The sequence below is a fragment of the Podarcis melisellensis genome, assembly GCF_964234715.1.
Source record: "Podarcis melisellensis genome assembly, chromosome: 9".
Classification (NCBI taxonomy): domain Eukaryota; kingdom Metazoa; phylum Chordata; class Lepidosauria; order Squamata; family Lacertidae; genus Podarcis; species Podarcis melisellensis.
In genome coordinates, this window is record NC_138541.1 from 67400993 (window position 1) to 67416185 (window position 15193).

Below are 15193 nucleotides of genomic sequence, written 5' to 3' on the forward strand. Positions count from 1 at the left end.
AAAAAACACAAACAAAATAAATACTCAAATATTCCACAATCATATGCCTGCTTATTTTCTAAACGCTCTATCGCGTGTGGACTTCCCTCCCTCCCTTCAACAGGTTTTCGTATTATTCCCTTTTCCCACAGATTCTTAATTACATTCTATCCATATCACAAAATTTATTTTAATCCTACTACAGTCTTTAAACTTCTACAGTTGCTACTTATATATTCAACAAATTTACGCCACTCCTTTTTGAACTTGGTTTCCTCTGGGTTCTGGATCCTATGTGTTAGTTTTGCTAATTCTACATATTCAACCATTTTTGTCTGCCACTCCACTAATGTTGGCATTTCCTGAGTTTTCCATTTTTGAGCTACTAAGATTCTGGCGGAAGTCGTAGCGTACATAAATAACCTCTCGTCTGTTTTTCTTATTTCGTCTCCTATCAATCCCAGCAAAAAGGCTTCTGGTTTTTTTGGGAAGGTATATTTAAACAATTTTTTCAATTCATTTTAAATCATATCCCCCTTTTTTCCATTTGTTCAAATGTCCACCACATGTGAAAAATCTGTCTGTCTTCCGTATTGCATTTCCAACATACTTTACTTTTCACTCTGTACATTTTTGCTAGTTTGACAGGTTTAATATACCAGCAGTACATCATTTTCAGTGTGGTGCATTTCAGATGTTGTTGGACAAAGAGGGTGTCATGTCCACTGCCCTTGCTCTTGAGGGTGGGACCTGAACCAACAGCTTCAAATTGCAAGAAGAGGGATTTAGACAAAAGATCAGGAAGAACATTTTATTGGTGTGTGTGGGAAGGGCCCTAGCTCAGTGGCAGAGAATATGCCTTCCATGTAGAAGGTCCTAACTTCAATCTAGGTAGGGCTAGGAATGTCTTCCTGTCTGAAACCCTGGATAGCCATTGCTATGTTGGCAATAGTGAGCATCCTAGATTATGTACTGTACATAGCATCAACCAGAACAGAAACATGTTGGATTTTAAGTGAAATAGATTAGTGGCTTTGCTTTAGTGGTGATTAGCCATAACGAAAGGTGAACATCAGTAAGCAAATTAGCACATAGGCATATTGATGGCTGCCTTAAATGTTAGGTCATGTGGCGCAGTCAGACATAAAAGGTTTGAATGTGATTCAGTCTAAGTGAGAACACCTTTCGCTCAACTTCTCCTTGATGAGTTTGCTTTATATGTACAGGGAAATTTAATAGGGGAGTGGGGTGGAGTTGCTCTCATACAATTTATCTCCCATTGCAGATCTGTGGTGGCACAGACGGTACCCTTTGCCTAGCTGAAATCTGGATTTGCTCTTCTGTTATAGTTTTGGGGTATGATGTTCCTAAGATAAAAAAAAGCAATACCCTTTAGTGCTTTCTGTTATAAACACACTTTTCTTAATATGTGCTCCCACATATGCATGATAGAAACTAGCCAAATGTGCTTGAATTTCTATCTCTGCAGGAAACACCTATTGCATTTTCAAATTAACAATCACTGCAATTAATCTAAACAATCGCTCCTACACATTGGTACTATTGAAAGTCATATTTCTAATTTACATGTCCAAATTAGTTTCAACTTACTTATATTGAAGGAAAATAGATTTCTTTTTTCATATAATTAATGTAGTCTGCAAATGTACTGTGGATTAAATTTATCATTGTAAGGATCTTAAGATTCTAATATTTTTGCAGAGGCATAAAAAAGAGTAGCTATAATTATTTCATTATGTATGTATAAAAATAGGATGCGGGGAAGAGTGCATGCTTTCCTTCACTGATTACTCTTAATGTCTCCCAAATTTCCTGATTTACAGTATTCTCCAAGGATGCAGGTTTTTCTAATTGAAGTGCAGCAATTTGCATATTTTTAGACCTTGTGAAACAGTTAATTGATATATCATACTTATACAGTACTTAATATATTTTATGCATTTTCAGTAGGGGAGATGACTTCTATAAGGCTATCACATTTTGCAAATAATCTTAAATTTACAAATTCGTGAATTCTCTCCCCCACCCCCGTTTGTCCTGTCCTCTTAGAATGAAGTAAAAATGCGATGAGGAAGCAATTGGTACAGCACAAAAATTTAATCCTATCGGTACCTTGACTTGTTCTGTGCTGGCGGCAGTCCTCAATTATGCAGAGGTGGTCAGGCTGTTCTAGCAATCAGGGTGTCTTGCACTATTCCTGCACAAAATTCCAGCTCTTTTTCTGTTGCAGACATACCCTTTACCATGCTGATACCCCCATCAGTGTGTATGCCAATTCTTCAAGTATACATACACCTTCCTAGCTGGTCCTAGCAGTCTCCTTTCCTTGGATAATAGTCTGGCAGAAGCATATAGGGAGGCAGCAGAACTCCCCACAGAATGCCACAAGCACTGCTATGCTGTGGGCATAGGTTGATAGGTTGTGGCCAACATGTTGACAATGATCAACATTTTGAAAATCCTGTTTTCGGATTTTCTTGGTAGTCGATCTGGAACTATGCATGCACCAGATGTCAGCTTCCTAGTTGATATGGAAGTATGTTGGCTCCTTATTTCTGTGGAGAGACTTGCATGTGTTCTGCAGCCCAAGCAAGTAGTGTGTGTGTGTGTGTGTGTGCGCGCGCACACACACACACACACACACACACACACACAGAGCACACTTTTGTCTGCCTTTGACTGTTCCCTTCCTGCATCTGATCAGATGGCAGTGCACTCCCAGTTATGCAATGCCGGCATCATCGAGAAGAGAGCACTATACCAGTCCAGTCATCTAGACACATCACCACTATAGCCAGGCATCTAAAGGAAGGATTGCGGAACAGGAGAGAGGGCCAGGGCCTTTTCAGTACTGGCCCCGACTTGGCGGAACGCTCTGTCACAATTGACTAGGGCCCCGTGGGACTTGACATCTTTTCTCAGGGCCTGCAAGACAGAGCTGTTCCGCCTGGCCTTTGGTTTGGACTCAGTCTGACCCTTATATTTCCCTCCCCTTATGGTCTTGATTTATTGGCTACTTTTAAAATGAGGCTTCATTTTAAACTGCATTTTAACCTGTATTTTAAATTGCCCCCCCATTATGTTTTTACTGTGATTTTATTGGTGTTAGCCACCCTGAGCTCGGCTCTGGCCGGGGAGGGTGGGGTATAAATAAATATTATTATTAACCACCCCTGGTTCTATTGACCAACTTAATTTTCTTTCCTCGTTGTTGTTGTTGTTTAGTCATTTAGTCATGTCCGACTCTTCGTGACCCCATGGACCAGAGCACGCCAAGCACTCCTGTCTTCCACTGCCTCCCGCAGTTTGGTCAAACTCATGCTGGTAGCTTTGCAAACACTGTCCAACCACCTCGTCCTCTGTCGTCCCCTTCTCCTTGTGCCCTCCATCTTTCCCAACATCAGGGTCTTTTCCAGGGAGTCTTCTCTTCTCATGAGGTGCCCAGAGTATTAGAGCCTCAGCTTCAGGATCTGTCCTTCCAGTGAGCACTCAGGGCTGATTTCCTTCAGAATGGATAGGTTTGATCTTCTTGCAGTCCGTGGGACTCTCAAGAGTCTCCTCCAGCACCATAATTCAAAAGCATCAATTCTTCTGCGATCAGCCTTCTTTACAGTCCAGCTCTCACTTCCATACATCACTACTGGGAAAACCATAGCTTTTACTATACGGACCTTTGTTGGCAAGGTGATGTCTCTACTTTTTAAGATGCTGTCTAGGTTTGTCATTCTTTCCTTACCTGCATACAATTCCTTGTTGCCAAGCCACTGGAAAAACGCTCTTTCAAAATTCCTTGCCATTTTAGAGCACTCAGTATAAAGAATGCAGGATGTATTTCATAGAATCACAATCACACAGAGCACCAAGCAGTTATCAATGTCATGGATGCTTTAGCTGAGATCCCTGCATTGCAGGGGGTTGGACAAGGTGGCGCTTGGGTCCTTTCCAGCTTGTAAGATTCTATGTTTCTATGAACTGGTGGTTAAGCACTGCCTGAAGGCCTGTAAAAATGGCTGGTGTGGGTCACTCTGGCAAGATCAACCTGGATAAATAAATGTAAGGACCAATAAAGGTGTACTTACATAGGTAGCTGGAAGAAAGATAACCCAGGTGAAATAATCGAAACTTGAGTGATGCCCTATTTTGAGTCTCTAAAGTTGAGGAATAATCATCCAATTTAGTACAGTGGTACCTCGGGTTACATATGCTTTAGGTTACATACGCTTCAGGTTACAGACTCTGCTAACCCAGAAATAGTATCTCGGGCTAAGAACTTTGCTTCAGGATGAGAACAGAAATCGTGCTCTGGCGGCGCGGCAGCAGCAGGAGGCCCCATTAGCTAAAGTGGTGCTTCAGGTTAAGAACAGTTTCAGGTTACGTACAGACCTCCGGAACGAATTAAGTACTTAACCTGAGGTACCACTGTAAGTATATGCTGGAAGCTGCCCAGAGTGTGGCTGGGGCGACCCTTTCTAATGGGTGGGGTACAAATAATAAAATAATAATAATTATTATTATTATTATTATTATTATTATTATTATTATTATTATATGTGCCACTTGAAAATCCTGAGAAGCTCCTATGCCATATTTAGGGTGGTGCGGGTGGTCCCCCCGCCAAGCCAAGAGCATGCAGAATGGAAGGTGAGATGGAGGAGGGCATGAACATTAAAGATATTGAGAGGAGGTGCCAAATGTTGTCCTCTTTCTGGGTGCTATATTATTACCAATGTTTTCCCCTGCCTATACAGTAATGCTAACCTGGTGGTAGAGTACAGTGGTACCTCGGGTTACATACGCTTCAGGTTACAGACACTTCAGGTTACAGATTCCGCTAACCCAGAAATAGTACCTCGGGTTAAGAACTTTGCTTCAGGATGAGAACAGAAATCGTGCTCCGGCAGCACGGCAGCAGCGGGAGGCCCCATTAGCTAAAATGGTGCTTCAGGTTAAGAACAGTTTCAGGTTAAGAATGGACCTCCAGAATGAATTAAGTTCTTAACCCGAGGTAACACTGTACTGGGCCCAGTATCAGGTTCACAGACGCAACACAAGAATTCACTTAATCCCTTAGCTCTGGTATTGGATCTGACAATGGGTGGCAGCTAAGACTTGTCATAGAGATTATTTAGCATCATTCATCTGGCTCTAGTGTAAAGCACTGTGATATATTTCCTTTTAGAAGCAAATAAAACAGGGAGATATGGCTCCACCCAGCTTTCCAGGCAGCTTCAGCCATTGCAGTATAAGGTATGCCTCGCTCCATGACAGCTAAAATGACTGCACATACGTTTTGATTCGGAGGATTCTGACTGAAAGTTTAGATGCATTGTTTGAATAAATGACAGAAAAGCTGGGAGCAGACAGGCTAAGAATAACGATGCAGGAGAAAGCTGAACTGATTCTCCAGGGCAGGACTGGCTGAAGACATTGAGCCGTATGAGGTGAAGCTGACCGACTGAATTTTACTTCAGCTCTGGCGACAGGACAGAGTATTTCACACCCAAGGGCAGCAGGCTAGCATGGAAGGCACATGGCAAACACGTGCCACAAGCGGGTCTCTCTCCCAACGCCTTGAAATTTTCCACCCCCAAGATGTTCTGCCCGATGTGCCCACTTCATTCTGCCTAATTAAGGGCTGCCAACTTGGCACTTGCAGATGCCATGGTGCCCGTGAAGGCTTTTACTGGTGCTGCAGACTCTGAGCTTTCGTTTTCTTTCTATACTGAGTCAGAGGGGTGACATACTGCCCTGGTCTGCATGTCAGGGTAAGCCAAAACATGGTTTAGTTTGAATGTGCAAGCATGCAGGTTCCTGGAGAAGAACTCTTTTTACTGCTTTGCCATGCTGTTCTATGTCAAAGTTTGGCTTATCCTGTCATCTAAACCCAGGTTCATGGTTTGGCTCTCTTCCAGCTAGCATGAGCTGTAAAGTAAAGTTAGAGGGACCCCTGACCATTAGGTCCAGTTGTGGCCGACTCTGGGGTTGCGGCGCTCATCTCGCTTTATTGGCCGAGGGAGCCAGCATACAGCTTCCAGGTCATGTGGCCAGCAGAACTAGGCCGCTTCTGGCGAACCAGAGCAACGCACGGAAATGCCGTTTACCTTTCCGCCGGAGCGGTACCTATTTATCTAATTGCACTTTGACGTGCTTTCGAACTGCTAGGTTGGCAGGAGCAGGGACCGAGCAATGGGAGTTGTAACACTTCATATATTTCTCCTTACAAAACTTTTTGTAGTCCTACTAGCGTAATTTCTTGGTTACAATTGCCCTTCAGATAGTTCATATGCTTCTTCCAATCTTCTGTAAATCTCTGGTCTTGCAGGTTTTGAATCCTTCCTGTCATTTTGTCCGATTCTGCATAGTCCATTAATTTCGTCTGCCATTCTTCTTTCGTCGGAATTTCTTCTTGCTTCCATTTCTGGGCTAACAATACTCTTGCTTGCTGATTCCTTATATATTGGTCTGATCACTGATATCTTTGGGGGAGTCTTTGTTAGTAGTTCCACATGGCTCTGATGCACAACTCATAAATGCTAGGAGAAGGAGAAGGAGAAGGAGAAGAAGAGTTTGGATTTGATATCCTGCTTTATCACTACCCTAAGGAGTCTCAAAGTGGCTAACATTCTCCTTTCCCTTCCTCCCCCACAGCAAATACTCTGTGAGGTGAGTGGGGCTGAGAGACTTCAGAGAAGTGTGACTAGCCCAAGGTCACCCAGCAGCTGCATGTGGAGGAGTGTGGAAGCGAACCCGGTTCACCAGATTACGAGTCCACCGCTCTTAACCACTACACCACACTGGCTCAGAAGCCCTGCATTCCGTGTAGCGGGCCCAAGCTTGTGTAACTCCCTCCCAACTGAGATTAGGAAGGCAGCCTCCTTTCTGAACTTCCAGCTCTTGACTAAAATGTTATTATTCCTGCAGGCATTCTAATGATGCAGCTTTATTGTTTAATTTTGGGTGGACTGTTTTTATGTACATCATTTAGAAATACTAACAATTGAGCAGTATATAAACAAACAAACAAACAAATAAAATGACATTTTAAATGTTGGAGCTGCTCCTGCCTTCATGCTCTTGTTGCACATTGTCCAAGGTAAACAATGTTGCACGTTGTTCAAGATCATTTATAAATACTGAACATGAATAATTTCTCTTTGGAGAACCTTTGGAACTGAATGATGTTCAGGTGGGTTATCTTGTACCCACATCTCAGTGAAGAAAGCCTTATTGTCCGCCGGTGTTCGGAAGTGTTTTTTTGAGAAAGTTACTCTTCCATTCATTTTTGAAGCGTCTGCCTCTTATGATGAAAGGGGGAGCAGTCAATTATAAGTTGTAAATGTAGATATTAGGTTACCTGATTGCCTTTTAAAAATAAAACAAAAGGATTATAAATGCCAAGTGAGTCAATTGTAAGATGAGTCCTATATTGCATGAGCTTTTAGAATGACCCATCTTACTTTATGTGGGATAACCAGCTTCATCTAACCAACATGCTTGTCTAATTAATGCATGAAGGGGTTAAAAGCATAGAGTAAGCTGTCTTAGTGATGTCCCTTCCCTTCACCTTGGGAGGAAAGTAATCAAGCCTATTGTTGTACCTCAGTCTACCTAAGAACCTCAAAGCGTGTGAAGAGGTTCTGAGCTGGTTGCTTCAGTTCTGACCACATGACTCTAACAAGCCTCTCTAACAAGTTCTTGTATCAAGAATTTAGCAACTTTCACCTCTGTAGCTAAGCCAAGTTTTACTGCCTGTGCAGCTTTTTCTGACTGCTGTATGGAAAAGCACATGAATCTGACCTTTGGAGAGTTAGTAAGTAAACTATTTTAAACTTACCAAACTTTTGGTCTTTTACTATGCTAGGGGAAGGGGGAAACTTTGGAACTCACAATGACATTTTAAAGATCTAACAGCCTATATGTCCACACTTTACTTTGCTACTTTGTGATTTTAAATCTCCACTGGGATTCTCTCACCAAATTGTACTTGCCCCAAGCATGGGTCTTGGCACCCCAGAATTCTTCTTTTATATACCTATTTTTTATTATTGCACCAACACTTCAGCTTTCAGATTTGTTCCTGTTATCAGACATCTGTTTTATACCAGGTTTACGTTCCAGCATACAGGTTAGGAAGTCCACCTGGCTTTCTTAGCCTGGGAATTTCCCCAGTCTCCCTTACAGAGACGTACGTGTATGTGTGTGTGTGTGTATCTATATGTGTGTGTGTGTGCATATATGTGTGTTTCAGCAAAGGAGCAAAAGACTATACCAATTATCTCACACCCTGCAGCTGTGCCAGCAGCCATCTCAAGAGAATAGTCGTCTGTTAGGGGTTAACTTGAAATCCTGATATTGAAGGATTTGGAATATCTTGGTGTAAAGTAGTGTAATCACAATACCGTAATTTGAAGCTTGATCATATGTAGAGAACTAAGATACTTTTTCCTAATCAGTTCTTACTGACTTGATGTGAAGGAAATGTTTATTGCGGGGAGAAGAATAGCCACGAAAAGAAGAAAATGATTTTGTTTTAACTGTAATATGTAGATCAGAGTCTTGAAATGTATTTCTCCCAATCTTTTTTTAAATACCAACCACTAACACTACATTTCATTGGTATCTAATAGTCATTAGTTTTGCAATTTGCTTTGAGATGGGCCATTCACTAATCATTAAAATATATAGTTAACTATAAAACTGGATATTGAAAAGGATTAGACAAAATCATTAGATTTGTAGTCCTCGGAAGTTTTTATCTGAGATCATCAGGGGTTGCAAAGGTCTGCAACGTCCAAGCGTCATTTCTCTTGAACCAGTAGAAATTTGTGACTCTGAGGGTTAAAAAATTAAACTTCTGCAAGGTTTGAAGAACATGAGTGGCGAAAGCTTTCATTTCCTATCTCCTTCAAACAAATACTGAGATCCCCAAATCCTTAACTAAGCAAAACTCCTGCTGGCAAGACTCTGAGTTTAGTCACTCCAAGTAGAGCTGCAGAAGATGCATTTTTATCTTCAAACACACAAAGATTTATACAATCTGCTAAGATTCTGAATTCCGGATTACAGCTAAATCTACATTCCTGTTCATCTACAAATATGTGCACAACCACAATGGCTTCCTGGACAAACATGTTTCTTGCATATCCATGAAATATGTGCCAAAATAGTCATCAGGTTATCAAAGAACTAAAAGAATGTGTACAGACTCTCCAAGTGCCCCTATTTTCCAGGTATAGTTCCGAATATACAGAAGCCATCTCGGTTTCTGATTTGATTCTGGAATGCCCTACTTTCCTTAGGATAGCCCTATTTCATCAGAGAAATGTTGGAAAGTATGTAATCACATGTGCTGCATAACCTTCGCCTGGGTCTTTTCATTTGCCTGTTTCAGAGGCATAAACACATTACCTACTGGAGGAAAGAGATTTGGTGAAAGGCAATAGTGTAACTGGTGGAGGAGCTCATCATGATCACCGAAAGATAGCCTAAATATGCAGGCAGTTATGTTGGTCCACCACAGTGGTACCTCAGGTTACATACGCTTCAGGTTACATACGCTTCAGGTTACAGACTCCGCTAACCCAGAAATAGTGCTTCAGGTTAAGAACTTTGCTTCAGGATGAGAACAGAAATCGTGCTCTGGCGGCGCGGCAGCAGCAGGAGGCCCCATTAGCTAAAGTGGTGCTTCAGGTTAAGAAGAGTTTCAGGTTAAGTACAGACCTCCGGAACGAATTAAGTACTTAACCTGAGGCACCACTGTATTTATATCTGTCTACACGCGTGGACCTCTTCAAGAGCATAGCAACTTGTTAGAATCAGCAGACAGTCACAGAATAGTGAGCTGGCAAAGGATGGTATGCACATTAGTCTTTTCTGTTGCCTGTTACATTCCAGAGCCTTATTAAACACATACAAAAAAACAATTGTGACCTAACCCTCAGCGGTCAAAATGGGCTCCTAGTCACACTTCTCTGAAGTCTCTCAGCCCCACTCACCTCACAGAGTGTTTGTTGTGGGGGAGGAAGGGAAAGGAGATTGTTAGCCACTTTGAGACTGCTTAGGGTAGTGATAAAGTGGGATATCAAATCCAAATTCCTCCTCCTCCTCCTCCTCCTCCTCCTCCTCCTCCTCCTCCTCCTCCTCCTCTCTGAGCATATTTTGTATCTTGCTATAGTGCTGCCTGGGACACAGGTGGCGCTGTGGGTTAAAGCCTCAGCGCCTAGGACTTGCTGATCGAAAGGTCGGCGGTTCGAATCCCTGCTGCGGGGTGCGCTCCCGCTGCTCGGTCCCAGCGCCTGCCAACCTAGCAGTTCGAAAGCACCTCCGGGTGCAAGTAGATAAATAGGGACCGCTTACCAGCGGGAAGGTAAACGGCGTTTCCGTGTGCAGCTCTGGCTTGCCAGAGCAGCGATGTCACACTGGCCATGTGACCCGGAAGTGTCTCCGGACAGCGCTGGCCCCTGGCCTCTTAAGTGAGATGGACGCACAACCTCAGAGTCTGTCAAGACTGGTCCGTATGGGCAGGGGTACCTTTACCTTTACCTTTATAGTGCTGCCAAGAGCGGGGGCGATCTCAAAGTAAAATTGTCCAGTTTGTGCTTCTCTCCTGTATAGTGGGGCAGGCTGGAGATTGTGCTGGATGAGTAGCTTTTATAGGTTATGCTTCAACTTATTAATTGAGGACATCTCAAACTTTATTGAAAAATGAACTCAATAAACATATCGATCTTACAGAGGATTGCATTTATAGATAAATGTGCATTGTAACTGACAAAAACTAATCAACTGAGTCAATTTAGTGTTTTGCCAGCCTGTTTGCCTGCATACTAAGGGGCATAATATTTATAGTGTGCCGCTTGGAGGTATAATGCTAAAGGGGCAGATCAGATTAAGTGCAATCAGGGAGAAGGGCGGTGTCAGAGCCACCCGAGGTCCCAGCTCACGAGAGACCCAAGTCCAAACCAGTTTATATACAAAAGTCTTTATTGAAGAACATTGTTGGCTTTACATCCGAGCTCCGTGGCTCTACGTCTGTTACGCTTAGACCACTGAAGTACCCTCTGAATCAGTACCGCCCCTGCACCAGTTTAAGAGGCTTGTGCTGGACCACCTCTTCCTCTCCTTCCTTTTCCGCAGGGTCTTTCTGCCCCCCTGGGCTCCCTCCCGCCGGGACTCCCCAGAGGCTGAATCCTCTGACGCCTGTTCCCCCCTCCTTCGCGCTTTGGGACCAGGCTCCTCCCCAGGACTTCCCTCACTTCCGCGCGCCTCCACATTTGAACTTGGCGCGCGTACGTTGCTTCTGACCTTCCTCTCGACCGCTACACTGCTCCCGGTACTACTCTCCGCCCCTTCCGGCAGGACGTCTTGCCCCGATCTCCTTCCCCTCTCTGCTTCCTGTTCTGCTCCCTCTGACACACTGGTAACTCCACCCCCTTCACTCCGTTCCGGCGGAGAAGCCGGCCCCGATCTCCAACTCCCACTGGGGGTTCTCCCTTCGCTCCCCTGCTCCTGACTGCTTCCCCCTTTGGCTCCCCTTGGCCTGACCAGGGGGGCTTCCTTTTGGGAATCCTCCGACTCACTGGACAGACTCATGGACGACCTTTGGTCATTGTCATCCTCTTCCTCGTCGCTCTGGGATTCTTCCCCCTCGCTCTCTGTCTCCTCCCTCATCTGCTCTTCTCTCCCTGAACCCCTGACAGGCGGCAACCTCCAGCATCCCCACCCCAGCCACAGGCAACTATTTCTGTGCACAATAACAGCTGTGTGAACGAATACCTCTGCATTTTATTCCAAGTGAAAGTAAGTCTCATCGATTTCAGTGGGTCTCATGGCCACGTAAAGCACTTTCAGACTGAGGGTGATGGATTGAGGATGCAGGAATTTCACAGGCTTGCTTCTTTTGAAGATACATGGTTCATATTGCACACTCTCTGTAGCTCTGCTATGCTGAGTCTAGCTCACGTCCTAGATCTTTGCAGAAGTGGAGCTGTTTCTTATTAAACTGACACATTTCCATGTATCCTTTTGTTCTTTGTTACCAGCATATATTGCTTCTTGTGAGGAGCGGTCTTCTACATATTTTGTATGTGTTAATTCCCCCCCCCCTTTTAAAATAACCTGCTATGCCTTTTTGATGCAGAGTTACATTATTACAAAAAGTTAAGAATAGTATACATTTCTAGCTCAAGCATAGCTAACACCACAATCCTTTTGGTGTCTACTCAGAAGTAAACCCCATTGTGTTGAGTGAGATAGGTGAGTGTGTACAGTCGTACCTTGGATCCCAAACACCTTAGTACTCGGACGTTTTGGTTCCTGAACGCTGCAAATCCGGAACTGAGTGTTCCCATTTGCGAACGTTCTTTGGAACCCGAACGTCCGACGGAGCTTCCATGGCTTCCAGTTGGCTGCAGGAGCTTCCTGCAGCCAATCAGAAGTTGTGCTTTGGTTTCCGAACATTTATGGAAGTCGAACGGACTTCCGGAATAGATTCCATTTGACTTCCAAGGTAGGACTATCATTTGCCAGTCTAGAACTGCAATCTTAAACAAGCTTTTTAGAAAGTAAGTCCCACTGAATTTCTGGGTGAATGTTAAACTGGATTGTGAGCTGAACCACAGTGCTCCCATTATAGAGACAGGAAGGGCTGTTCTAACTCAGGCTTATCTGAGATCATGGAAGTAGCAGTAAACCATGGTTTAGCATTACATGTGAACAAAATATTTAACATTCAAGCTGCTTCACCTTTGCTTGATCTTTGTGAGGATCCCCCAGCTATCTTTGTGTGGTGGGCACCAGGAGAGCTGTTGTCTTGGACTGAAACATTTGAACCAGCATAAATATATAACAGAATTCAAGAAAATTGTGCACATGCTGGTTATCTCATTTAAGACATTTTTCAAGTAGAAGAAGAGTTTGGATTTGATATCCCACTTTATCACTACCCCACAACAAACACTCTGTGAGATGAGTGGGGCTGAGAGACTTCAGAGAAGTGTGACTGGCCCAAGGTCACCCAGCAGCTGAATGTGGAGGAGCGGAGACGCGAACCCGGTTCCCCAGATTACAAGACTACCGCTCTCAACCACTACACCACACTGGCTCTCATTTTTCAAGATAGCAAACGAGTCAGATCTTCATGAGAAAGTAGACCTAGGGTAGGTGTAAATTTAGATCACAAAATGGATAGGGGGTAAGGGTTGAAAACTTTGCTAAGAGTACATTTCCCCTGATCTTCAAAGCCCATAGGACTGCTAAGTAGTAAAAAGAAAGTCCTAATCATTGCACCTCGTGTGTCATGTCTAGTTTGGTCTTAGGACAAAGATACATAGGTACCTCAGTGAACAACCTTCATGGACTGTAAACAACAGGTATCTCTGCCTCATTGATTCATAAAAAACATTTGTATATTATTATTCATAAAAAAATATCAGAGGGGCAGTTTATGACAGTTGTACAATGCAATACAATAAAACCATATTTAAAAGTTAAGATCAGCAATTGGCTCAGCATTGTGGAAAGGTATATTCTTAATTGCCTGCAGAAGCCTGGCAGAATAGAGAAGTTTTCAGCAGGTATTTAAAAGTTGAAGCAGAAGGCACCTGCTAAATCTCTGTTGGTGGAGTATTCCAGGTTCCAACATTTCAGACTCAAGTTCAAATCTGCTATCTGTTGTTCAGTTGATATACCTTTGTCCTAATTTTTGCTTTTTTTTTTGCAGACTCTTTCCAGTGCTGATCTCCCGATGAAGGAATGCAACATTCTTTTCAACAGTGCACAGGTAAAAAAACAACACCTTTAAATTGTTGAATAATTTGTGGACACAATACAGCTAGAACACTAGGTACCGGCATGTGGAAAAACTTGGTTAAAGAATTTGAGCTGCACCTGTTGTGTTTGTGTGTGTTTGGTAATAAGATGCATAAGCAGACTTCTGTTGGCAGATTGTAGGAAGTATCCCCACAGACTTTGCCCCTAAGCACACTTCAGAGACTACAGCACTGGTCTGACCAAGGAGCCTCTAGGGACCCAGAGATGTTTGCTATAGAAGCAAGTGTTCTGCTCATCACTGGTGTGGCTATATGCCTGTTTGTTCCAAGGTCTAGTTTGGTGGTACTGACTTGGAGTGAAGCTGAATAATGTCTCAGTAAGGAAGGCAAGGGTCTTCTCTATCGGAGAGCCTTCAGAGTAGTGGGTCACATTGTAGGAGAAATCGTATGACAGACTATGAGTTGGACTTCTGCTTCTCTGTTTGTTCCACCTGTCCCTCCTCCTCTGCATCCTCCACTTTTGCTTCTGGAGTCCAGTCTTGTAAGGGTGTGTGGAACCTCATGTAGATATTCAATCTGTTGGTCACTTTTCCAGTGTGACCACTTCTAAAAGGAAACATTTGCAAAATCCTTAAAAGACCTAAAATGTTTCCCCCCCCCTCATTGGGACTCCCCAAACAGGTTGGTTGTTGTTTTTTTAATTACTCATGTATCCAATAAATTTCTATACTGCCCTTTGTAAATAACTCCAGGGCAGTTTTAAGTAGAGATGTCAGAGTTCCAGTGTGCTGCCATCTGCCTTATTGCAGGGCAGATTAGAGGGTAAACCATACATGGAACGAGTCTGCAACTTGATGGAGGTAGAAACTGTCTCTCATGCCTTGTTACACTGCCGTTTCTACAGGGATATACACTCGGTATTTATTACCCCTGCTATGCAAAAATCTCCAAATGAATCCGAACTTCAATGTCTAAAATCCCTGGTAGAGGACAAGGATCCTGAAATCACGTTAAGGGTAGCCAAATTCTGTGAGATTGCCATAAAACTTAGGGAACAAGCTGTGCTATCATAATGATTAAGGCCTTAAATGATAATTTTAGGTTATATGTTAGTGACTAAGTTTTGATTTATATATTTTTTAACTGTTGCTATATCTGTATTGTTACTGTTATACCTAGTTGCAAATTCAAATGTATCCCTATCATATTTTGTGAGTTCCTTGATATTGTATGTGGGCTGGAACTGGTCTGTGACCAAAATAATAATAAAATTCAAAAGATGTCAATTTTTTAGGGTTATTCCAAGGGCCACCACACTTAATATATTTGGGGTGGACATTTAAGATGCGTTAAATGTACATAAAGAATGGAATGTGTGAATATTGACAATGGTGTGTACAGATGGCCTACTCACCACAGAGTTG

At 43.1% G+C, this 15193-nt stretch overlaps 1 protein-coding gene across 2 annotated transcripts in view; it reads left to right on the plus strand.

Annotated features, from left to right (window-relative positions):
* PPARGC1A (PPARG coactivator 1 alpha) overlaps nt 1–15193 on the plus strand; it is a 652154-nt gene that overhangs the window by 209024 nt on the left and 427937 nt on the right. For both annotated transcript variants that reach the window (XM_081924454.1, XM_081924456.1), the window contains exon 2: nt 13721–13780. In XM_081924454.1, coding sequence (XP_081780580.1) covers nt 13721–13780 — 60 coding nt within the window. The remainder of the gene's footprint in view (nt 1–13720; nt 13781–15193) is intronic.